The sequence below is a fragment of the Physella acuta genome, unplaced genomic scaffold, assembly GCF_028476545.2.
Source record: "Physella acuta isolate Inbredline_101_S28 unplaced genomic scaffold, ASM2847654v3 ptg001806l, whole genome shotgun sequence".
NCBI lineage: Eukaryota > Metazoa > Mollusca > Gastropoda > Physidae > Physella > Physella acuta.
This window is the reverse complement of record NW_026733316.1, coordinates 86,995-113,457: the sequence shown is the minus strand read 5'-3', so window position 1 is coordinate 113,457 and position 26,463 is coordinate 86,995. Positions and strand designations below refer to the sequence as shown.

At 41.5% G+C, this 26,463-nt stretch overlaps 1 protein-coding gene and 1 non-coding gene across 2 annotated transcripts in view; one reads left to right on the top strand and one right to left on the bottom strand.

Annotated features, from left to right (window-relative positions):
* Positions 1-19,563: 19,563 nt before the first annotated feature.
* Trnag-gcc (transfer RNA glycine (anticodon GCC)) lies at positions 19,564-19,634 on the bottom strand. The gene has a single exon. It is a non-coding gene; the product is annotated as a tRNA-Gly (tRNA).
* Positions 19,635-21,227: 1,593 nt separating this feature from the next.
* The window catches only part of LOC131930575 (protein Wnt-11b-2), a 73,307-nt gene continuing 68,071 nt past the window's right edge, over positions 21,228-26,463 (top strand). Inside the window, exon 1 of the mRNA XM_059287116.1 lies at positions 21,228-21,682. Coding sequence (XP_059143099.1) covers positions 21,597-21,682 — 86 coding nt within the window. The 5' untranslated portion in view covers positions 21,228-21,596. The remainder of the gene's footprint in view (positions 21,683-26,463) is intronic.

The following is a 26,463-nucleotide window of genomic DNA, read 5'->3' as shown; positions in this document are numbered from 1 at the left end:
AGCTATAGTCTTGTTAATTTCACAGCAATAGCCATATTTACTTCGCAGCTATACCCGTGTTTACATCACAGCTATACCCGTGTTTATATCACAGCTATACCCGTGTTTACATCACAGCTATACCCGTGTTTACATCACAGCTATACCCGTGTTTACATCACAGCTATACCCATGTTTACATCACAGCTATACCCGTGTTTACATCACAGTTAAACCAATCCACAAACGAGGCCAGATCCACCGACTTTTATTTGCCCCCCCCCCCCCGCCCCTTCCCCCCCCCCCCCCCCCTGCCCATCACTGCTCACCCATTGATTAAAATTAAACATTTAAAATTCCCGGCTTGGGGAAATTGCGTGGCTCGCCTTTATCTAAATCTACTCCAGGAAAATAAAAAACTATGCCCGGCCCACCAGTTCGACAGTGATGAAGTTGGGCCCCCCACAGATTTCTTGCGGATGCCAATTACGGGCTTTTGCAACAACGGATGTTCTTTCGCCCCCCCCCCCCCCGCTCCCATTCTTTCATACCTGAACACCCCCCCCCCCTCACCCCTCCTCCCTCACCCAACCGCCTTATCTGGGGGTAAACTACAAGTTGTAAAAGTCGACAAATGCAGTCAAGGTGAATCTACTTTATAACTAAGTGCTAGTGACAGGGAATTATATATTGCTTCAAACGTCACATTGCTTCCCACATTAAAAAAAATAATTCCCCCCCCCTCGCCCCGGTGTATTTGTATTCTTTCTTTCTTTTAACGCGAAGCCCCTCAAACATTTTTGCGGTTAATAATTCCTCAAGTTTTATTTCTTTAAGCTTGGCACGTTTTTAAAATTAAGATTTGCTTTAGCTAACTTATTTCCGGTGTAATATTTTGATAACCTCACTCATTGCCCACCCCTTCCCCTCCCTGAGTCTTTTCGCGCAGGCTGGGGATATTAGGAAGTTTATAAGCCCTCCTCCCCCTCTCTCTCTCTCCCCCCCCCCACACACACACATACAAATGAACTCCTAAAACGAAAGTTGTCTCCCATTAAGGAACAATTATTGGCGACGCTTTATACTTTACGTCTATTGTCTCAAAATTCGGAAAATAATTTTAAAATAATGTTACGCTCTTAAAATGGTGGAGGTTCTGACAGAAATTAATTGCTTTAAGTGGTTTTAGATCTGATGATGATGTCAAATCTTGATGGCTGTGTAATAATTTCTTTGAAACATCTCAATGATCTTATTCTACCCAGCAGAATCTAGTCTATGCTGATTTGTAAATGGATTGGTTTACTCTCTTAAATCTTAAACCATCCTGAATATTTTAAATGTATTTTTTTGAAAATGTGCTCACTTACGATAGGCCAAGACGGTAAAAATACTTATTCCTGTGCTTATTTTCCTTAGGGCTTAAACAATTTTTGCAATGATTTCTTGTGATAGCTGTAAAAAAAACAAACTACACATCCATTGTCGGAACGTTGTATAACGAAAATAGTTAAGGGATGTTATGTACCAACTTGTTAGATAATGACCGAGGTTTGAAACGTGTTAATGATGACCCAAGTTTGAAACTTGTTAGATGATAACCCAGGTTTAAAACTTGTTAGATAATGACCGAGGTTTAAAACTTGTTAATGATGACCCAAGTTTGAAACTTGTTAGATGATAACCCAGGTTTAAAACTTGTTAGATAATGACCGAGGTTTGAAACTTGTTAATGATGACCGAGGTTTGAAACTTGTTAATGATGACCGAGGTTTAAAACTTGTTAATGATGACCGAGGTTTAAAACTTGTTAATGATGACCGATGTTTGAAACTTGTTAGATGACCGAGGTTTGAAACTTGTTAATGATGACCCAGGTTTAAAACTTGTTAATGATGACCGAGGTTTGAAACTTGTTAATGATGACCGAGGTTTGAAACTTGTTAACGATGACCGAGGTTTAAATACTTGTTAATGATGACCGAGGTTTGAAACTTGTTAATGATGACCGAGGTTTGAAACTTGTTAATGATGACCGAGGTTTAAAACTTGTTAATGATGACCGAGGTTTGAAACTTGTTAATGATGACCGAGGTTTGAAACTTGTTAATGATGACCGAGGTTTGAAACTTGTTAATGATGACCGAGGTTTAAAACTTGTTAATGATGACCGAGGGTTGAAACTTGTTAATGATGACCGAGGTTTGAAACTTGTTAAATGATGACCGAGGTTTGAAACTTGTTAATGATGACCGAGGTTTGAAACTTGTTAAATGATGACCGAGGTTTGAAACTTGTTAATGATGACCGAGGTTTGAAACTTGTTAAATGATGACCGAGGTTTAAAACTTGTTAAATGATGACCGAGGTTTAAAATTTGTTAATGATGCCCGAGGTTTGTTGTTAATGATGACCGAGGTTTGAAACTTGTTAAATGATGACCGAGGTTTGAAACTTGTTAATGATGACCGAGGTTTAAATACTTGTTAATGATGACCGAGGTTTAAAACTTGTTAATAATGACCGAGGTTTGAAACTTGTAAATGATGACCGAGGTTTGAAACTTGTTAATAATGACCGAGGTTTGAAACTTGCTGGTGGATGGCAGAATTTTTTCTATCAACACCAAGCCGACTTTTCAACCACGTCAAAAATAGTAACCGTGTATGCCAGCCTCGTTTTTACCATGCCAAACATCAAAATCCCAAATTTTTAGCCTCGTTTTGAAGTACGCTTATTTTTGACCACCCAAGATGGTCCCGGCGCTACATCAGACAAAATTAGCGAATATCTTGTCCTACTCCAGGCCGACATTCCGGGCTAATCCCCGACCTCTTCAGCGCTCAGGTGCTCCGTTGGCTTTTCGATAACCCGCACTTTGCCGTTTCAATGTGGCCAGATTTTTCAGGCAGCACCAACCCAAGTAGAAATGACTATGAGATCTAAGTTTACGAATCGGTTTCATAAAGCAGGGCGTTATTTCGGACAAGTAAACGTATTTCTTTTTAAATTTGTATTTTCTAAAACAATTTTTAATTGCCTCTGACATGTAATTTGCAACGTCAATTTGCCATGCCATATTCGCTTTGGCATTACAGTTTTTTATAATCGGCCTGGGAGAACTGATACAGATTTACAATAGTAACACTTCTTTTTCATGTCCTTTCATTAAATGAAGGTAGTTTAGTTATACATAATCATAAAAAAAAAATAAAAAAATGCGTGTATGATAAAATGCATAATTTTTGTAATATATCCATAATTTTTAAAAGTGATCTTATAAAATACATTTTAAAACGTAAGGCGTATTTTTACCTTTTCCCCGTAAAATCTTGGCAGGTTTTTTTTTACTTCCCTTCTCGCGACTAACCGAGGAAATAGTCACTATCATTCACGGTTGCCAGGGGTTTATTTTCTCCTCAAAACGCTACAGTTTTTGTTTCCTAAAATTTAAAAAATTGGGGTTAAGTTCTGTGTGGACCCTGTTTGTCTCCCTTCCCAGATCGCGCAATTTTTCTCTCTCCTGACATTGTTTATCTCACGTCTACATTTAATCCATGTCGTTTTTCGTAAGTGACTTAAAATGTACATCAATTTCAGCGGGGAGAAACCGAAAGCTGTGTTTTTAAAATTTAATAATAATAATACTTTTAATCCACTCCGGTAAAACACGATTTAATAGTTTAAAATATATTTAAACGTTAAAAATAGCTCTTCGTTTTGATGCTTTAGTCGATGTCTTCGCAATCCATAAATTTTTAAGAATAAAATATTTGTTTATAGAACTTGAGATAGACTGCGTGAAGTGAATTATTACCCAGGATTCCACGCCATGAATTTGATTTGAACTAGATTTTTCTGGTATGCGATATAGTCTAGAAGAGAAATTCGAAAAACGCGAAATGTCAGGTTTTCTGGTATTTTTAAAGGCTCAGCCGTTTGGCTGAAATTGTTTTACCTGTAAGGTGAATTTCATTTTAAGACACTTTAAGACACTTAGGTCTTAAGGGCAGAGTTTGATTGTGTTTGAGCTTAGACTGGGTATATGTGACCTGCTATTATGTAGACCTACAGTGGAATCCTGCGACCTTGTACTACTGTAAAATAATTTGCCCTTGACCTGAATCGTCTTACGGCTGACCTCCGTGGAACAAACGGAGTCAGGTGACGCCATGCTGTTTGGATAAGTTCGAAGTGACGCCTTTGGTTCACACTACAGCACGTGTATACTGATTATAACAATAGTCTGAATCCAAACCCAGCATTTCCTCAGCTTACATAGACCACAGGCCCACATAGACCACTGGCTGACATAGACCACTGGCTGACATAGACCACAGGCCGACATAGACCACAGGCCGACATAGACCACAGGCCCACATAGACCACAGGCCCACATAGACCACAGGCCCACATAGACCACATGCCACATAGACCACAGGCCCACATAGACCACAGGACCACATAGACCACATGCCACATAGACCACAGGCCCACATAGACCACAGGCCCACATAGACCACAGGACCACATAGACCACAGGCCCACATAGACCACAGGCCGACATAGACCACAGGCCTACATAGACAACAGGCCCACATAGACCACAGACCCACATAGACCACAGACCCACATAGACCACATGCCACATAGACCACAGGCCCACATAAACCACAGGCCCACATAGACCACATGCCACATAGACCACAGGCCCACAGGACCACATAGACCACATGCCACATAGACCACAGGCCGACATAGACCACTGGCAGACATAAACCACAGGCCGACATAGACCACAGGCCCACATAGACCACTGGCCCACATAGACCACAGGCCGACATAGACCACAGGCCGACATAGACCACAGGCCGACATAGACCACAGGTCCACATAGACCACAGGCCCACATAGACCACAGGCCCACATAGACCACAGGCCCACATAGACCACAGGCCCACATAGACCACAGACCCACATAGACCACAGGTCCACATAGACCACAGGCCGACATAGACCACAGGCCGACATAGACCACAGGCCCACATAGACCACAGGCCCACATAGACCACAGGCCCACATAGACCACAGACCCACATAGACCACAGACCCACATAGACCACATGCCGACATAGACCACAGGCCGACATAGACCACAGGCCGACATAGACCACAGGCCCACATAGACCACAGGCCCACATAGACCACAGGCCCACATAGACCACAGGCCCACATAGACCACATGTCCACATAGACCACAGGCCCACATAGACCACAGGCCGACATAGACCACAGGCCCACACAAACCACAGGCCGACATAGACCACAGGCCCACATAGACCACAGGCCCACATAGACCACAGGCCCACAGGCCCACATAGACCACAGGCCCACATAAACCACAGGACCACATAGACCACATGCCACATAGACCACGTTCCCACATAGACCACAGGACCACATAGACCACAGGCCCACATAGACCACAGGCCGACATAGACCACAGGCCTACATAGACCACAGGCCCACATAGACCACAGACCCACATAGACCACAGACCCACATAGACCACATGCCACATAGACCACATGCCCACATAGACCACAGGCCCACAGGACCACATAGACCACATGCTACATAGACCACAGGCCCACATAGACCACATGCCACATAGACCACAGGCCCACAGGACCACATAGACCACATGCCACATAGACCACAGGCCCACATAGACCACAGGCCCACATAGACCACAGGCCCACATAGACCACAGGCCCACATAAACCACAAGCCCACATAGACCACCGGCCCACATAAACCACAAGCCCACATAGACCACAGGCCCACATAAAACACAGGACCACATAGACCACATGCCACATAGACCACAGGCCCACATAGACCACATGCCACATAGACCACATGCCCACATAAACCACAGGCCCACATAGACCACATGCCCACATAGACCACAGGCCCACATAGACCACATGTCCACATAGACCACAGGCCCACATAGACCACAGGCCGACATAGACCACAGGCCCACACAAACCACAGGCCGACATAGACCACAGGCCCACATAGACCACAGGCCCACATAGACCACAGGACCACATAGACCACAGGCCCACATAAACCACAGGACCACATAGACCACATGCCACATAGACCACAGGCCCACATAGACCACAGGACCACATAGACCACAGGCCCACATAGACCACAGGCCGGCATAGACCACAGGCCTACATAGACCACAGGCCCACATAGACCACAGACCCACATAGACCACAGACCCACATAGACCACATGCCACATAGACCACAGGCCCACATAAACCACAGGCCCACATAGACCACATGCCACATAGACCACAGGCCCACAGGACCACATAGACCACATGCCACATAGACCACAGGCCCACATAGACCACAGGCCCACATAGACCACAGGCCCACATAGACCACAGGCCCACATAAACCACAAGCCCACATAGACCACAGGCCCACATAAAACACAGGACCACATAGACCACATGCCACATAGACCACAGGCCCACATAGACCACAGGCCCACATAAACCACAAGACCACATAGACCACATGCCACATAGACCACAGGCCGACATAGACCACAGGCCCACATAGACCACAGGCCCACATAGACCACAGGCCCACACAAACCACAGGCCGACATAGACCACAGGCCCACATAGACCACAGGCCCACAGGACCACATAGACCACTGGCTGACATAGACCGCAGGCCGACATAGACCACAGACCCACATAGACCACAGGCCCACATAAACCACAAGACCACATAGACCACATGCCACATAGACCACTGGCTGACATAGACCGCAGGCCGACATAGACCACAGGCCCACATAGACCACAGGCCCACACAAACCACAGGCCGACATAGACCACAGGCCCACAAAGACCACAGGCCCACATAAACCACATGCCCACATAGACCACAGGCCCACATAAAACACAGGCCGACATAGACCACAGGCCCACATGCACCCAGCTGTAGACAACACAGCCCACAGGCCCACATAAGACCGCCGTTTTCTCTACCCAGCCCTCCCGCACACATTCAAGAAAAAAAAAAAACTTCCGGTCCAAGCTAGAACATCTCTAGAACCCCTGTTCCCGCTATTTAAAGTTCCTTGACCTTGCTCCGCCGCACCACCAAGTGTGTCTAACAAGCTTAAGTGTTCTATAGCTTAAGATTAGCGCGTTAATCCATCACGTGTAAATGGCGGCCGCTGGTGATTAATCGCCCCTGCCAAATGGTCTAATTTATTAAAGGCGACTTCACTGCCTCAGTTCCAGCCTGTGAAGATTTAAAAAAAAAACTTTTTATTTCTGCCACAGTTTCAAATAAAACGTCTTCACATGGATGTGGGTCTAAGCGATATAATTTTAATGCATTTCTCCTCTTTATTTAAAGACCCCCCCCCTCCCCCCCCGTCCCAAACCTCCCCACCCCTGAACTTAAATTATTTTATATAGAGATATCAGGTGTTCGTTTGATCTGAGGTCGTATCACTTAGGACACGAGAATAGTGAACGTGCCTGTGGGGTAGGGGTTCTCAAAATGTTTTAAGCCCGGGGACGGGCAGAATATTTATGCAGGAATATTTCTTCTGGATCGCAAGAGACGGAAGCATCAATTGAAAATATTGAAATTTCTTAACTGGTTGTTGTTGTGATTCTGCAATAACTTTTTTTAAAGGTTTAATAAATAGTTCAAGAACATTGGTTAAAAGGTTACGTGTGTTATAGTTCTAGAACGTAGTACGTCACCAATTTGGTCTTTTAAGCAGTTAATAGCGTACATCTTTGGATGGTGAATTAGATAAAACTTTAAACAAATGGTCATTTCTAACAAATATTGAGAAAATCGCCATTAACACTTCCACTCGGTGCTTTTTTTCTCTCTCTCTCATCCTTATTGAGAACAGCAGTGGTAGAGCAATAACTCAACTACACGAGTTAATCGGCATGGGTTTGAATCCGGGTTATATCTAGGTAATGACGTGGTCGAATGGTAGACAGTCCGATAACCATACCGAAAATCACGTGTTCAGTTCACGGTCTAGAGTCCATCAGGCGTTCCTGAATCTACTCAGCTCTTATAAGTACCGAACTTGAGTCGGGGAAAATAAAGACATCAGAGCGTGGTGTTGACCACGCTATCCCATCACATGTGAAGGTCATAGAAACAGGTAAACTCTACTTCATTTGCTGCATAGACCGTAAGTCTACGGCAAATTTTCTTGCTCTTACATTTACAAAATACATTACTTAGCCTCTAGGCCCTACTACCAATATGTAAACCCCCCCCCCCAACCCCCCACCCATACGTTGTTTTATGGCGGGAATTAGCTCGCGCAGTGCCAAGCGCGTGGAAACCTATCACGTGACCGAAGTATTTGTATCACTTTTATGATCGTGATAGCATAAACACGCTCCCGTTTATTGCACTCCATAGTGGGCAAGTGCACTCGTTAATTGTAGGCAAGTGCACTCACAAGGGGGGCGACACAATTGCCCATTTTCTCAAAGTAAATATGAGGTCAGAGGTCAAGTCAAATTCGGCAGTCTGGCAGATGAGTGGGTCGAGTGTCCCAGAAATTTGTGTCTACAGTACAGGCCTAGAAGTAGAGTGGGGGGGGGTGTAGGCAGAGTTTCTTCCAGGCATCTCTTCGGGGGGGCGAAGCCCCCCCGAAAATTTTTTACCGCCCCCCCGAACGAAATAAAATTTATATAATTTATATAGAAAATATATACTTTTAACAGTGTCCGCCCCCCCGAAGAAAGTCTACCGCCCCCCCGAAAATTTCAAGTGCCCCCCCGGAGAAAAAAGTCTGGAAGAAACACTGGGTGTAGGGGAGGGAGCCTACACGTTGAGATTAGTGTTAGTATCTTTTTTCTGGTGTATTGGATTTATAAGTTTGTAAATTGAACTCAGTTTACAGCGTGACTTTCACCACACTTTACAGGGTGACTTTGACCACACTTTACACCACACTTTACAGCGTGACGTTCAACACAGTTTTATACAGGGTGACTTTGACCACACTTTACACCACACTTTACAGCGTAACTTTCACCACACTTTACAGCGTAACTTTCACCACACTTTACAGCGTAACTTTCACCACACTTTGAAGCGTGACTTTCACCACACTTTTCAGCGTAACTTTCACTACACTTTACAGCGTGACTTTCACCACACTTTACAGCGTGACTTTCACCACACTTTACAGCGTGACTTTGACCACACTTTACAGCGTGACTTTGACCATACTTTACAGCGTGACGTTCAACACAGTTTTATACAGCGTGACCTCATCAATGTGATGACCCGGTTGTTCTTTTACTACGCGTGACGTCGGGAAAATGACGCTGTTGATTGGTCGGGTAAAATTCGATGCTAGCACCTGAATTAAATGTCGCAGCTATCGTCTGCTGTACATTCAGGTAGCGAGTTTTACCTGTAGAATTCAATAACTTTTTCGGTGACAGTTATTGTTTCAACAAAATAACTTTGTTATTAGTAAATACGTTTTCATTATAGAACTTAAAAATATATTTTACGAATTTTTCCTTGTTGAAAAAGGTAATAATTATTTATTACTATTAATGCGTTATAATATATATATATATATATATATATATATATATATATATATATATATATATATATATATATATATATATATATATATATATATATATATATATATATATATATATATATATATATACTTATTTGAACTTATAAATAAAGAATTCATAGGGCTACGGCTATACATAGATATTTAAATATATAGTTATACGTTAAATAGGTATATAAATATGTACATTTAAAATATATAAAATTAAACATATAAATATATGCATATACACACACACACACACACACACACACACACACATATATATATATATATATATATATATATATATATATATATATATATATATATATATATATATATATATATATATATATATATATATAAATGATATTCCTTTAAAGAAAGATTTTTTTATCAGTACGAGCCGGCCCGCGGCATAACATACGCCGCTATTTAGTTGTTTCTAATTTTCAATAATTCATAATTTGTGAATTCGACAGTACCAACGCTGACACTGAAAATATTTCTTTAAAACACTATAAGTAGCTCGTTAAGGACCATAACCCCCCCCCCCTTCCTTCCCTCCCCCCCCTCCTCCCCCCCCCCTACGTTTAAAATCGTTGGCTCTGCTTGTAAACATTTAGAGTGAACACAGCTCACTAAAACCATGTAGGGGTGGGGAGGTAGGGAGAGCGTTTGCAGCTTGTTTTCTAACGGCTCGAAGAAGAGAATTATATATATAGACGAGCCGACCCGCTGCGTATCATACGCCGCTATTTAGTTTTTTTTTTCTACTTTTCAGTAATTTATAATTTGTGAATTCGACAGTACCAATGCTGCCATTGAAAATATTTGCTTAAAAACACTAACCCCCCCCCCCCACGTGAAAGCAGCCTCCTCTTAGTTACCTCCTCTAAGTTTAAAATCGTTTCAAACTAAATTATCTGCCCCTAATAACCGTCACCAAACCCGTCTCTATGATTGTAAAATGTAAACAAAGTGAACACCGCTCACCAGATCATGTGGGGGTGGGGTGGGGGTGGTAGTGATAGTGATAGAGAGAAAGAGAGGGGACTGCAAGGAGGCGCTTGCAGCTTGTTTTCTAACTGATCCCAGAAGAGAATTATATATATAGATAATCAATCGTACGTACCCTCTCCCTCCACCCCCACCCGCTGCACTAGCCCTAGGGCATCATCAATGACTGATGACTTCTCACAACCACCAGCTTTTGATTCAAAGCAAAGGTCGCCAACAAAAAACCATAAGTCCGCGTGTCGTGTTCTCCGGCTAACCTCCCCTTGCGACCAAGTTCATTCAGACCGTGACGCCCCGGTAATTGCCACCTACCGAAAAAACACGAACATAAAAAAAACAACCCAAACGCATATCTAACCGGCCGGTATTTGTAGCAGGTGTACAGGTGGTTTAATGCGGATAATTAGCGGACGTGTTACTTTTGTGGCCGGCGGCGCAGTGAGGTGCAGCGGTGAGGTCAGTCCCCGCGGTGTGGGGGATTAGTGTGTTTCCATGTCCGCCTTCAAGCCGGGACCGCGCTCTTGTAAAGACGACACGGGCAGTCACTTAAGTCTGGAATGTACCGCGGGGACAAGAACCGGAAGTGGGTGAGAGATACTTGAGAGAAAGAGGGGATAACTCTCCGGCGTGTAAGTCTTGTTTTGGGTATTTTTTTTTCATTTAGTTATGTGGTGATTCACAAAATAGCGATTTAGATCAATCTTTGCATATATATATAGAATCTATATATATATATATATATATATATATATATATATATATATATATAAATAAATTTATATATATATATATATATATATATATATATATATATATATATATATATATATATATATATATATATATAGCGTAGCGTAGCGTAAAAACTCCATCGAAGCCACCCAACACAATTCAAATATCCATCGAATCCTCCCCACTTGGTAATATAAATTTGCATCGTGTTGTGTAAAATGGTTAAATGTGTCGTAGGTTTTGATACCAGCCATGATAACCGAGGTCAGTTCAAAATGTTGTCGACGTAAATTCCTTAATATTATCTGGCCACTTATGTGCTGGTGGTTTGTTTCAAGTTCGGTCAGAGTTTTGACATTTTTCCATGGAGGTCGCTTTGTTAAAATGTTCTGTCGCTTTGTTACAATTTTCTGTCGCTTTGTTAAAATGTTCTGTCGCTTTGTTAAAAGGTTCTGTCGCTTTGTTAAAATGTTCTATCGCTTTGTTAAAATGTTCTGTCGCTTTGTTAAAATGTTCTGTCGCTTTGTTAAAATGTTCTGTCGCTTTGTTAAAATGTTCTGTCGCTTTGTTAAAATGTTCTGTCGCTTTGTTAAAATGTTCTGTCGCTTTGTTAAAATGTTCTGTCGCTTTGTTAAAATGTTCTGTCGCTTTGTTAAAATGTTCTGCCGTTTTGTTAAAATGTTCTGTCGCTTTGTTAAAATGTTCTGTCGCTTTGTTAAAATGTTCTGTCGCTTTGTTAAAATGTTCTGTCGCTTTGTTAAAATGTTCTGTCGCTTTGTTAAAATGTTCTGTCGCTTTGTTAAAATGTTCTGTCGCTTTGTTAAAATGTTCTGCCGTTTTGTTAAAATGTTCTGTCGCTTTGTTAAAATGTTCTGCCGTTTTGTTAAAATGTTCTGCCGTTTTGTTAAAATGTTCTGTCACTTTGTTAAAATGTTCTGTCGCTTTGTTAAAATGTTCTGTCGCTTTGTTAAAATGTTCTGCCGTTTTGTTAAAATGTTCTGTCGCTTTGTTAAAATGTTCTGCCGTTTTGTTAAAATGTTCTGCCGTTTTGTTAAAATGTTCTGTCACTTTGTTAAAATGTTCTGTCGCTTTGTTAAAATGTTCTGCCGTTTTGTTAAAATGTTCTGTCACTTTGTTAAAATGTTCTGTCACTTTGTTAAAATGTTCTGTCACTTTGTTAAAATGTTCTGTCACTTTGTTAAAATGTTCTATCGCTTTGTTAAAATGTTCTGTCACTTTGTTAAAATGTTCTATCGCTTTGTTAAAATGTTCTGTCACTTTGTTAAAATGTTCTATCGATTTGTTAAAATGTTCTGTCACTTTGTTAAAATGTTCTATCGCTTTGTTAAAATGTTCTATCGCTTTGTTAAAATGTTCTGTCACTTTGTTAAAATGTTCTATCGCTTTGTTAAAATGTTCTGTGGCTTTGTTTAAAATGTTATGTTTGTGATGGCCTCTTTGTTTAACATTAACTCTTAGTTTTTTGTTCTGTCCTTCATTATTTTATCTTTGTTAACGTTAGTTCCAGGTTTCTGACATTATTTTTTATTTGTCAAACCCCATCCTAGTTTAAAGCTGACACAGCTTATATCACATAATTCATCGTAGTAGGTTTACACTTTTTTAAACCTCAACTTCATTGTTTTTTATTTTGTATAAAGTGATCAAATTGTAGCGCTCAAACCTCCCTCGCCCTCTGTAAATCAATTAGATATACTATATATAAGTCAATGAATATTCACAAACTGTAAATCATTCTTAACGAGGTTGAAATTGAATATTCGTTATCTGTAAATCAAAAGTCACTATCTTTAAAGCATTATTTTTTTTTGTTAATAAATATTCAATATCTGTAAATTATTATTTCCTAAATGTAAATAATTCTTCACTGTGTAAATGAATGTTTACTATTTGTTAATCAATATTTACTAAATATAGATCAATATTCACTATATGCAAATTAATATTTACTGTTTGTAAATCAATATTCACTATCTGCAAATTAATATTTACTATTTGTAAATCGATATTCAATTGCGGTAAACCAATATTTGTTAAGTATAAACAAAATATTCACATTCATAAAATAATATTCACTAGATGTAAATCGCTCTACTCCAGAGAACATATGACTTTATTCTAGCTATTTTTAATTATTGTTGCTGTCCTCGTATGTCCTCGTATGTCCCCGTATGTCCTCGTGTGTCCTCGTGTGTGCTCATGTGTCCTTGCATGTCCTTGTGTGTCCTCGCATGTCCTCGCGTGTCCTCGTATGTCTTCATGTGTCCTCGTGTGCCCTCATGTGTCCTCGTATGTCCTCGTATGTCCCCGCGTGTCCAACAGCGTTTATCTCTCGCAAAAAAAAAACAACTACCAATTAAAAACCCCGGGTAATGAATCACTCAACTCATTACTCTATGTAAGGTGAGGTTCCTGGTCCCCACTTAAGTAATGAAGCTACTAACTTTGACTTTGTACACAACTTGCACATTCCTAGACATTTATCTTATTTCACATACACATCTTTAACAGACTTTTTCTGTTAATGCACTTGTAATTTAAAATGCTTATTTATGTACCCAAACTTGTTGCTTTAAAAATAAATGTAAATTAAAACATGGACGATGCATTACGTCTTTTAAAAAGAAAATGTTATAAATGTCAAAAACACGAATAGCACCTGCTTCGTATGTTTTCTAAACGAATATTTGCCTAAGTTTATGAAGGAAAAAGAAAATATTTAGCAAACATGGTTTGTCATACATTCGCTCAATCATCATTCAAATCGAATACCTCCCTAAGTTTATGAATGAAAAAGAAAATATTTAGCATACTTGGTGTGCCATACATTCGCTCAATCATTATTCTTGTGTTTGTGTCAACTAGGGAATATTTCGTGCGTGTGTTTTTGGTAATGTGGATGTATGTGTGTGTGCGTGGTTGTAAATGTAAATCTGTGTGTGAGGCAATTATATTTTTTAAAAAAGCTATTGGCGTTACACAAGCTGTTAAAATAAGTTACCTGTCCTTTAAACAGTGGCGTAGCTACGGGAGGGCTGGTGTGTGTGTGTGTGGGGGGGGGGGGGGCGCCCCGGTTGCTGACAGTAAGGGGGCGCCAAATTGGTAGACATTTTTTTAAAGCTGGGGTATTAAATTATTTAGTCAATGTTAAGAGAGTACACGACTTTAAAGCTTTGCTGTAATTTACAACATGTTTTAACTGTTTTCTACATCAATTGTGTGGAACCAAAATAAAAAACTGTTTTGCGTTAATGAGTGGTAAAAAGCGACACCAACCCGTTTTCACTAACTTGAATAATAATTACATATATCCATGAGCTGGGGGGGGGGGGGGAGGAGTAAAATTGATAGCTCACCCAAGCCAAATAGTAGTTTATTTTATTCACTTTGACTGTGTATAGTTAAATTATGCATCTCAAAAATGACTTTTTATTTTTGTTCTCTACCCCGTTTGGCGCCCCTATAGAGTCGGCGCCTGGGGAGGGCGCCCTACCCGCCCTCCCCTAGGTTCGCACTGCCCGACAGTGCACAAATCACAAAGGACTGCCCTCAAAAGTTGTCACCATTTCTATAAATAGAACTAGTCGACGTGACGTGTCTGCATCACGTGACTTACAAGCTCCCTGTTACTAAACTTGACCAAGAATTGATATATAAAGATTTGTCTTATGAAAAAAAACCCACTAAAATAGAAATGGCATTCAATAAACCGAACTAACTAGATCTAATTCTTATCAGAAAAGTAAAAACAAAAAAAAAACCCCACCAAATTCTATTATAATGCTGCTTTGTTTTATAGCAGATAGCGTAATCTAACCTATGACCTCACCGTGACGTAATCTGACATCTAGCCGCCTCTCAGTATACTCCCCCCCCCCCCTATAGTCCAGCCCCTAGACAAAGCAAACAAAGCCCCCCCCCCCCCCGCCACGCCAAGTCCTATCTCACCTGAAGTCTATCTGCTGCACTTGTTCCTCACCAGACGACAACCAAACGACGCCCCAGTCCCCACCCACGCTCGAGGGTTCACCCTGCGCCATGAACCCCCCGAAAACCCCTTTTAATGGCGGTATCTTTAAACCTGAAATGGATTTGTTTTGGTCCACACGTCATTCAAACATCACTGGGAGATTCACCCTCCCTCCTCTCCGCCCCGATAGTTGAATGCCGTCGTTATGGCAACGAGGTACGAAAACAACAACGTATGGATAACTTATTTAACATCCCTATGAATCCGATGTGTAGGGGGGGGGGTATTAGACACTCCCGATTTTACGCCATATTTATTGATTGATCATCGTAGACAAACGACAGATTTTCATTTACAGCCATCTTTATTTCTCATTGAAACCCCAGGCAATGTTTTAAAGTTTTATTTTTGTTTTTTAGTGTCCCAAACTTAACTGTAAGTCTGCCGCTTTTCCTAACCCTTAACGTAACCACAATCCCCATTCTAATCTTAATAATAATCACAAACACAATCCACATTCTAATCTTAATTATAATAAACCCAAGCTTAACCAAAATTCACATTTCAAATTTAACAAAAATGATCATGAACTTAAACCGAAATCCAAATCTTAATCCCAGCGGAGCCACCCATAACCCTAACTGCGATACCGGCAAAAGAAAACCCCGATAGGATACCGTGTTACCTTGCCGGCTTGGTTAGCTGAACCAAAACACAAATGTTGCCGGTTTCACCCGATTACCACTGCTCACCGCCCGCCCCGCCCACCGCCTAATACCGCTCACACCTGGATTAACTAAAGAAATAAAGACTACCGCTCTCTTTGTTTACCTTGGTAACCGAGCCCGTTTGCCTAGCGACAACAGGTGCTCGTCAAGTCGTGACGTCGCCGTGTTCCCCTGTTTACTCCGGCCGTCTTGCCGGACTAGGGTTAAACACTCGACCGGCCGTCCGGTCCCGGGCATCAGTCGCGGCAGGGGCGGAGCGGTGTTGAGCTAACAGGGGTGAGGGGTGTTGAGGGGCGGGGAACCCGGGAACGATCACAGGCTAGGGGTCATGAAATCAATCTTCCTTCATTGTCTCCCCTTTATTCTACCAGCTCAAGAACCGTAACTCATACTGTAAAATTTTTTATCTGCCCAAGAGTGACGAGCTCTTTGTTCTTCAAATAAAGGCTGAGCATGTCGCTGGTGTATATTTGATGTAGGTAGTGTGAAGGACACATTCAATAAAGTACTTAAGTTTCAATGAATTATATGCATTCTTAAGATGTGTATATTTTCAAATGGGGAGTTTAAAAAAGCCAAAAAAAAAAAATGCGGTTTTTAATGTAGCCGGTTAAAATAAGAAAAGAAAATTCAATAGAAATTAGGTATCTTCACCCAAACCAACTCTGCGTTGTGTATTTATTCACATAACAGAGATATTAAGATATGAAATTAAGCTATTTTAACGTTTTTTTTTTCACCCTCATTATAAACTTACCGCTAAGAAAATAATATAACGCAATAAACACCCTTTTAGCTTTATTCTAGACTACAATTGTGAAAATAACTTGCACAAATAAGTTACTTACATTCTAACCCTCTGCACTCTCTCGAACATTCTCCACACTATCTAAACACTCCCTCCTATATAATTCACCCCACATTCTCTAACCACCTCCACTCTACTCCTCCCACTCCCTTTCTACACCCTCTCTCTAGACCCTTACACATTGACTGATTAGAATGAAACTTGTCCAACTATTGAAAAGACCCACATGCATTGTTTCCTAGAGACGGGTGACACCCAAATCTCAATTCTTAATTTATTCTCACCAAAAAAATATTAAAAGCTCTCGCGCTTAATATAATATGGGCCACCCCTAGCCCCTTTTAGACCCGACCCCTCGTCAACTTGAGACCCGAGCCCTAGCCGCCTGTAGTCCCGACACCAAGCCACCTTTACACCCGACCCCTTCATACCCGACCCCCCCACCCCACCCCCAACTCCGCGATCCGCCCACCCATCGGCTTCTCCTTGATTCACCCATGCTACACCTGCACTCTACCAACACTAAAACTAAAACTCTCATTCAAAGATTCGATTCCCATTCTCTACAAACACTAAAACTAAAAAAAACTCATTCAAAGATTGGATTCCCATTCTCTACCAACACTAAAACTAAAACTCTCATTCAAAGATTGGATTCCCATTCTCTACCAACACTAAAACTAAAACTCTCATTCAAAGATTGGATTCCCATTCTTCGACTCCATGATGTGTAGTAGCTCAACTGAGCGTGTTAATTGAGGAATGTCCCGGATGTCACACTCAAGGACGAGGCTTGCATCAGAACCTCTCGCACCTGCGGTCTTCCGCGTGACTTGCCAAATGCCCATCCATGGCCGTCGCTATGGCGAGGCAGTCAGCGTTTCTAGATAACATTTCTTATACGTCTTAGTAAGTTAATTAGTTTTTCTTCCTCGTTCTTGCTCTTAAAATATGCGTAAAAAATGCTACATCACATTGCGTTTACCAATGTCACTCTACGTCACATTTTCTGACCAATGTCCATCTATGTAATATTTCTTGACCTGTGAAACTGGTGGGGTTCGGTTCTCCCAAAAAGGTTAAGAACAACTGCTCTAAAGCTTGGCAATGTTGGAGCCCCCCACCCCCAGCTAGCGTTTCTAGTCAGCTACCCAAACTAGCGCCCCAGCCAACACCTCCAGCTACAGCTAGCGTTTCTAGTCAGCTCCCCAAACTAGCGCCCCAGCCAACACCTCCAGCTAGCGTTTCTAGTCAGCTCCCCAAACTAGCGCCCCAGCCAACATATCCAGTCAGCGCCCCCACCACCCTTTATAGCTCTTCCAACGAGTGATATCCGCTGGTGCCCGTCTTCCCCCAACTAGCGCCCCCAGCCAGCACCCTCAGATAACGCATCTAGCTAGCGCCCCCATCCCCCAACCAGCCCCCCCCCCCCCCCCCCCCCCCGCCACCGTCTAATCTGCGCCTTAGCTCCACTGTCAAACATCCTTGCATAATTGACGACTTGACCTCTGACCCGTGGTGCACGGCACGGACCGACCGCATTCAATGCGGAATGCACGTCTGCATCACGCCCGGTTCCAGGGGAGAATGGCGCCATCCAGACCACGTGACCCGGGCCAAACGGCCATTTGTTTTGACGGGGTAAAGCAAATAATTCCCGATCGTCTGCTCGCTCGAGCGCGGAATGACGCGGTCGTTGTCTGTATGCTGGAGCGGAAGATTTGAAGTGACGACCTCTGACCTTCGTGGCTAAATCAGCGAGAATTAAAAAATGGGAAGGTTATAGACTGGGCTTTAATACATAGTCTAAGTAGTCGACCTTTCTTTTTTTCTGTTCTGTTTTTTGTGTGTGTTGACTATTTAAATATTACCCAAGACAACCGGCGATTTCTACTTGTCTGTAGATCGATACAGAGCTTGTCAATAGTTTCAGGGGTTTGATTTAGAGTTTAGGGAGTGATACGACTGGTGACAACCACTGGCTGTACGATACTGAAACAGAAACGTCAATAAACGATCGTCTAGTGTCAACTAGAGTTTTTACAAAGCATTTACAATATATTTATAATTATAAATGCATTACACCACATTAGGACTGGCTTTTTAAAATGACCAGTGGATATGATGTTAGGCATTAGGATTGTACTTAGGTCAATGTAATGATAAACTTAAAATAGTAGCAGTGATAAGTATAACAATATTTAAAAAAACCGTTTTTAAACACGTTAGATCTTTACTTTTACTGAGCAGGTAGGCCTATCTGTAAGAATAATTTAATTAATTAACACATTGCGTTTTAATTAAAGTTAACCACACTAGTCGCTTAAGAAAAGTAAAAAGGAAAATTAAATACCTCATCAGACGTGACAGTCCATGCAGTAGGTGAAGCAGTGTGCTTGTGTTTAAGTCAACTGGATTTGTAAATGATTGCGCGAGTAGAGCTTTACTGTCCATAACCCTTGCCAGGTACTCATCAGAGCTGAGCTACCTCAAGGACATTGAGCTCATGAACTAAATTCGAGACTTTCAAATCACCAATCTTGCTATTGGCGGCGCTTACACGTGTTGTACTTGCATCGTTTTGTTGAATAGATAAACAAAGATAATTGATTAATCAAAAAAAGGGTTGCATCGACCGGGAATCGAACCCGGGTCACCCGCGTGGCAGGCGAGTATTCTACCACTAGACCACCGATGCGGACAATAACGTCTAAATAATTTTAATTCTTCTTTACCCTAACTTATTAGAAATGTGTGGTAGGGTAGTAAAGCTCATGGGTGCTAAACCATTAAACCTCGAGTTCAAACCCACAGTCAAGTGAGTCTCGACAGCTGGAAACTGCAACCCATCTAGGAGAGAAAATCAGAAAACTAAAAAATCAAATCTTGGAAGAACAAGTGCTATAACATCTAACCCAGAAAAAAGAGCATGCTGAATGCGGAGCCAACGGGCACATATAAAATCCCGTCCAATATTAAGAACGAAAGAGAAGAAATTTTGCAAGTAAAGAATAATAATAGCTTTCAGTAACTGCACGGACAAGAGGCTCAAAAAGCGTAGACAACTCAGTTCTTACGGAGCTTCATGTATCTTGGATAAGGGGAGCTCACTGCAGGTCTGTCCCTATCAGCGTATCGCAGTGCTAAGGTTACGCACCAAAATGGGAATCTCCGAACCGGAGTGGGAATGTCCGTACCGAAATGGGAATACCCGTTTATCTGTCTTATAAAAAAACAATGTGTTAACGTCCTGGGGAGTTTGAATTACAATCCAGCTGAGATGCACCAGTGCCACGTCGCTTTGTTTCGCTGTCTCGTACAGAAGAGAATAGAGCTTTAGTTTTTTTAATATGTGCTAATTAGTGTTCTAATATATCTCCAGGGAGGAATGAGAGCGACTGGAGACGGGGATGGAGGGGGGGGGGGGGGGTTGGAAGAAAGATGGTATGCACAAGATGACACTTGATCACTGCACTACATTCGCTTTCAGACAAGATTTGTTTTAGTGGGTTTTTTTTTTAGTAAAGCTGAATTACATGCACTCACGCGCACACACTTACACTTACACGAATGCACAATACACACGCGCGCACACACATGCACAGACAAAAACACATCCACGCCCGACATTTTGCCGTAACATACCACAGTGTGGTAAACATTCTTGAAGAAAAAAAGTAAATGATTTCGTAGTTGATAACTTATAGGCCTGTATTAGGTCTACTGTTATTTAGTTTTGCTGACTACCGAGTTTGAAGTATTTTTAACACATTGCATTCTTGTTTGTTCTATGAAGAGTAGCCTACACACTAGTATAAGCGTCCAGAATGTGATTTGGTTTTTTAGTCCTGTTTTTCTTTTACAATTTCTCATGTGTGGTTTAACATATGTTTTTTTAAATTTCTAATTTTTGGTGGAAGATTGTAACATTTTAAAAATACTTCTCATTTGCCGTGTAACATAAAAGAGTAAAGAATCCTCCTTAGACCTAGCGATCCATTGGGCAGATGAAGTAGAGTTCATATGTTTCTTGATCTAGGCACTTTGCTAGTTAACTTTCCCTAACATGAGCTAGGTACTCATCAGAACTGGGTGGATTCAGACACGTTTTAATGACCTGAAAACCCGGGTTCGAACTCGAGACTTTCAGGTTAGCAGCATATCGCTTAGGCCACGCCGTCCCATTGTCGTGTAACATAGTCACATAATCTTTTTTTCATTTCTCATTCGTAGAGTAACATCGTAACGTAATTTTTAATTTTTATATTTTTGTTACAGGCGTTCGGTAGGAGCAGCCGATCGGATCATTCAACTGACAAACTCTCGTCTGCTTCAAGATCATTCTGACCCGGAAGTGTTTTAGTTTCAACATTGTGGAGTATTCATCACAAAAAAAAGTTTATAATCAGTAATTGTTTAAATCTAGGCAGAAGTAATATAAATTATTATTGTTTTTCAACATTGGAATATCGATTTTTTAGAAATCAAAATAGTAGCTTATAGGTAGTGTGTGTGTGATAATGGGTACTTAGTGAGGGGAAAAAATGGAGAATTTTGGTGATTTGAAATTTTTTTCTCGACCGTTGGAGTAATTTGTATCCCACGTGACTGTCATGTGACCAATCGGATTATAGTGTTCCACCCGCCAGCCAATCAGAAAATGCGGCCGCCTAATTTATGCACGGTGCTGCGCATGGTGCTGGTGCTGCTGCTGTGTGCTGAGAGATGTGTCGCCGTCAAGTGGCTGTAAGTAGACGCTCGTCACGTCATCACTCTGTGTTCGTCACGTCATCAGTCTGTGGTCGTCACGTCATCACTCTGTGTCGTCACGTCATTACACTGTGTCGTCACGTCATCACCCTGTTATTGTCACGTCATCAGTCTGTGGATCATCAGTCTGTCACGTCATCATTCTATGTTTGTCACGCGTTTCGGTTTTTTTTGTCACGTGGTCAGTTTTTTAATCACGTGATCACTTTATGTTTATTGTTGACAATTGTAGCGTATTAACTTGGAAGTCGATGGGGAAGGGCATACTAATTTGATTACCAACACAAGCGGGGAAAAATTTGAAAAGCCTGGTAGAAATATTAAAATAGTTTAAAAATAGAAACACGCACGGCTAAGCATAGACACATACATGGTACTCATAAACATATACGTTAACAGTCCGATAAGGACACATACATGCAAACATAGCTATACAATACTAGCCTTATATGTTCTCCACATTCATGATATATTACAACAACCCCTCCCTTTAGTCTACTCCCCTTCCCCCGACTACCCCCTACCCCTACCCTTCTCCAACTACCCTCTCCTATCCGCCACCTCCCAACCAGAACAACTTTTAAACCAACCACCAAACGTCAACGATTCCTTTGAAGTCCCGCCATTTTTCTCTGCCCAACCCGCTATACAAAAGAACAATATTTCCACCAATCAATACTTCTCTTGAAAATCGAGAAATAATAACTCATTCAGAAAATTATGGGCAGATAATTCAAACCCTGACTTTCAGTTCTCCACGGTATTAAGTGACCGTTATGAGAATCCAATCAAGTTTCTAATAAAGCCAATCCATAAATTTCCACGTTGGCCAGTGCAATGAGCCATCAAGACTCAACGACGTGGAATATTCAAGCACGAACCGATTTTTTTTTTTATTAATCTTCGCCGTGAAAAAATATTTGCATTCCCCGTGAGCGATCACGTTACAAGAAATAAATTGTTTACAAATTTTTTTAAAACTTCGAATCTCACTGAGACGACTATATTATCTACTTAATTACAGCCAATTTCCCCATGTAAAAATCGCCGTAACTTCCTACGTTCTCGCTGCTTTTTTTTTTGGAGTCAGATTTAGCATGCTTTTTCGTGCAGAAAAAAAAATTTAAAAAATCTGGAGATGCCAAGTCTTTACTTACGGGAAAACCGGACGTAGATTTTTTTCAAAAATTTGGACTTGAAATGATAATTATTACAAACACAATTTTGTTATTACAAGCCTACCATCTGCAGGTTGGCATCTAAGTGAGCTCCCCTCGCCCTAAAGCCCCGTCTTTTAACTTGATTTTTTATGACATTTTTTTTTATCATCAATGTTATGCAATATAATTATGTTTACTAAAGCATGGATCAGAAAATTGTGAATATTACTACATGAAAAAAAATGTTCAGCGGGAATATCCGAACCGGCGTTTTACTGCAACGGGAATTTTTTTTCTGTTTATTTAAGGGCAGGTGGACTTTCCCGTATTAGAGAGCTTGGTGTTATTTTAGAGCAGGATATGTTTAGGTTTGAGTGGCAATGGAGATGTTAGGAGTGGCGGCCGACGAGCTACGACGCTCATTAGGGAAACAGCAGCGCCGAGGTGTAGGGGCGGACAGGATGGTGTTGCCTGCTAGCCGAACGGTGAGTTCTGCTGGCCGGATGGTGTTGCCTGCTAGCCGGACGGTGAGTTCTGCTAGCCGGATGGTGTAGTCTGTAAGCCGGACGATGAGGCCTGTAAGCCGGATGGTCTAACCTGCTAGCCGGATGGTGTAGTCTGCTAGCCGAATGGTGTAGAGTGCTACTGGTGTCGGATGCTACTGCCGTTGTTAGCACGTGCTACACCTGCACACTGCTACAGTTGTAGCACACTGATACAGGTGTATCCCACTGCTACATTTGTAGCACACTGATACAGGTGTAGCACACTGATACAGGTGTAGCACACTGATACAGGTGTAGCACACTGATACAGGTGTAGCACACTAATACAGGTGTAGCACACTGATACAGGTGTAGCACACTGATACAGGTGTAGCACACTGCTACAGTTGTAGCACACTGATACAGGTGTAGCACACTGATACAGGTGTAGCACACTGATACAGGTGTAGCACACTGATACAGGTGTAGCACACTGATACAGTTGTAGCACACTGCTACAATTGTAGCACACTGATACAGTTGTAGCACACTGTTACAGTTGCAGCACACTGATACTGGTGTAGCACATTGATACTGGTGTATCACGGCATAATTTTTTTAGCTAGCCACTGGAGCTGTAGCGCTCTAACACAAGAACAGGACGGTACCTATCATTTTTTCTCCCACCCCCTTCCCCCTCCCCCTTCCTATTCCAGTCAGCTTTTTGAATCCCTCCTCGAACTCTTACAAATTTTTCTCTTCATCTTCCTCTATCCTGTCATCTCAGTATTGACTACACCCCCTCTTCCGTCCACCTCCCCCACCCCGCTCCTGTTTTTAAATAAAAACATTGTTTACATCATCGTGACCCGGAAATGCGTAGCTAAAAATAACCCTATGTCGTCAGCGTTGACGGATGTTTATAAATAAACTGCGTCACGGATGAAGGGTTTATGTTTACCTATTGGTCAGCTCATGATTGATCTGTTGGCTTTGATCGAGCTTAGCTTACAACAGCCGAGGGGGAAAGTGCCAAAAATAAATCAGTCAGGTTGTGTCGTTGGGATTCGTTCCAGGTTTAATTTCTCTGGTTATTACGTGGGATACAATTTAAAGTTTTTGTTTTACAAAGATGCTTCGCTGTGTGTTTTAGCTGTAGAATGGTTAGCGCTTGTCGCCAGATGGTTCGTGGCTTAAGTCAGAGATTTTAAGTCATCTTAGACTGAGGGCGTGTCAGAGGTTTCAAGTCATCTATGACTCGAGTGTCATCAAACAATTAATACAAAAGCGGTGCCAGTGTTTCTTCCAGACTTTTTTTTTATATTTTCTATATAAATTCCATTTTATTCAGGAGGGGGGGGGGGGGGGGGGCGGTAGACTTTCTAAACATATATTAGAAAGTAAGTCGAAACTAATGTTTAAAAATGTATGTTAACTTAAAGTTATGAAAGACTAGACAACCACATAAAAATGTCTTCAGGCAAGTGAAATGTGAAACGAAACAAAGTTAATAAAAAATCTCATCCTCATCTGAAATCACTAGATTGTATAACACAGGCAATTATGGCTGATAAAACGATTCGGCTGTTGTCGACAAATTTATTCTCAGTAATTTTTCCCACTCAACCCTCACAACGACCTAATCACGACGTAGAAACTATCCCAGCCAATAACCTCTTGAGAGTGACTCGATAAATCACATTAGGGACATCCGGTTCCTCAAGCGCATGCGCAGAGCGTCGTTTATCATTTTTCCTTTCTGGTCTCTTTGTCTTTCAGTTGGCATCAATAGTTTATGGTGGCCAGATAAATTTCGCTAATTTAAGGCGAAATTGTAATATAAAGTGTTTTATGAAATAGCAAGTTACGCGTTTTCACTGTTAAGGCTGGAGACGGTTAAGTATAATGTCAACCATGTCTTACTTGGACTTGAACCCACATCGCACACGTCATCTGATGGAATACTATGTGGGATTCTTACGTTAAAATCTGTGGGACCCTAAAGCTTAAATCTGCGGGACCCTCATTTAAAAATCCGCGAGACCCTAATTTTAAAATATATGGGATCTTAAAGTTAAAATATGTGAGACCCTAAAGTTAAAATCTATGGGACCCTAAAGTCAAAATCTGTGGGACCCTAAAGTTAAAATCTATGGGACCCTAAAGTCAAAATCTGTGGGACCCTAAAGTTAAAATCTATGGGATCTTAAAGTTAAAATCTGTGAGACCCTAAAGTTAAAATCTATGGGACCCTAAAGTCAAAATCTGTGGGACCCTAAAGTTCAAAATCTGTGGGACCCTAAAGTTAAAATCTATGGGACCCTAAAGTCAAAATCTGTGGGACCCTAAAGTTAAAATCTATGGGACCCTAAAGTCAAAATCTGTGGGACCCTAAAGTTAAAAATCTGTGGGACCCTAAAGTTAAAATCTATGGGACCCTAAAGTCAAAATCTGTGGGACCCTGAAGTTAAAATCTATGGGACCCTAAAGTCAAAATCTGTGGGACCCTAAAGTTAAAATCTATGGGACCCTAAAGTCAAAATCTGTGGGACCCTAAAGTTAAAAATCTGTGGGACCCTAAAGTTAAAATCTATGGGACCCTAAAGTCAAAATCTGTGGGACCCTGAAGTTAAAATCTGTGGGACCCTAAAGTTAAAATCTGTGGGACCCTAAAGTTAAAATCGCACTGTTTTTAGATCGAGAGATATCCACAGTTCGTGGGATCCTCAGCAAGGCCGACAACCCAAATCTCAGCTGTCAAATCTTACGTCATTCACATCACAATGTCAACCTCCATGTTTACATCCGATAATCCCACCTGACTTAACCCCTCATGATAATCCCATCTGACACAAACCCACCTTAACCTTGCCACAAGTTATCGCCCTTGATTAACTCCTGAATTTCGCCCGTCACGGGGGATTAGCGTTAATCCCAAGTACCGACTAGGTTACAACCCCGTGTTTACAAATTACGTACACGTTTCAATCGTGATGCATTGTGGTCTTGAAAGTCACCTCATGCATTTATCCATCGGCTTGGACAACACATGTTGATTACTGCCTTTTTGTTTTGACATTGCTGTTGTGTATCTTAAAAATAACTTACCGTC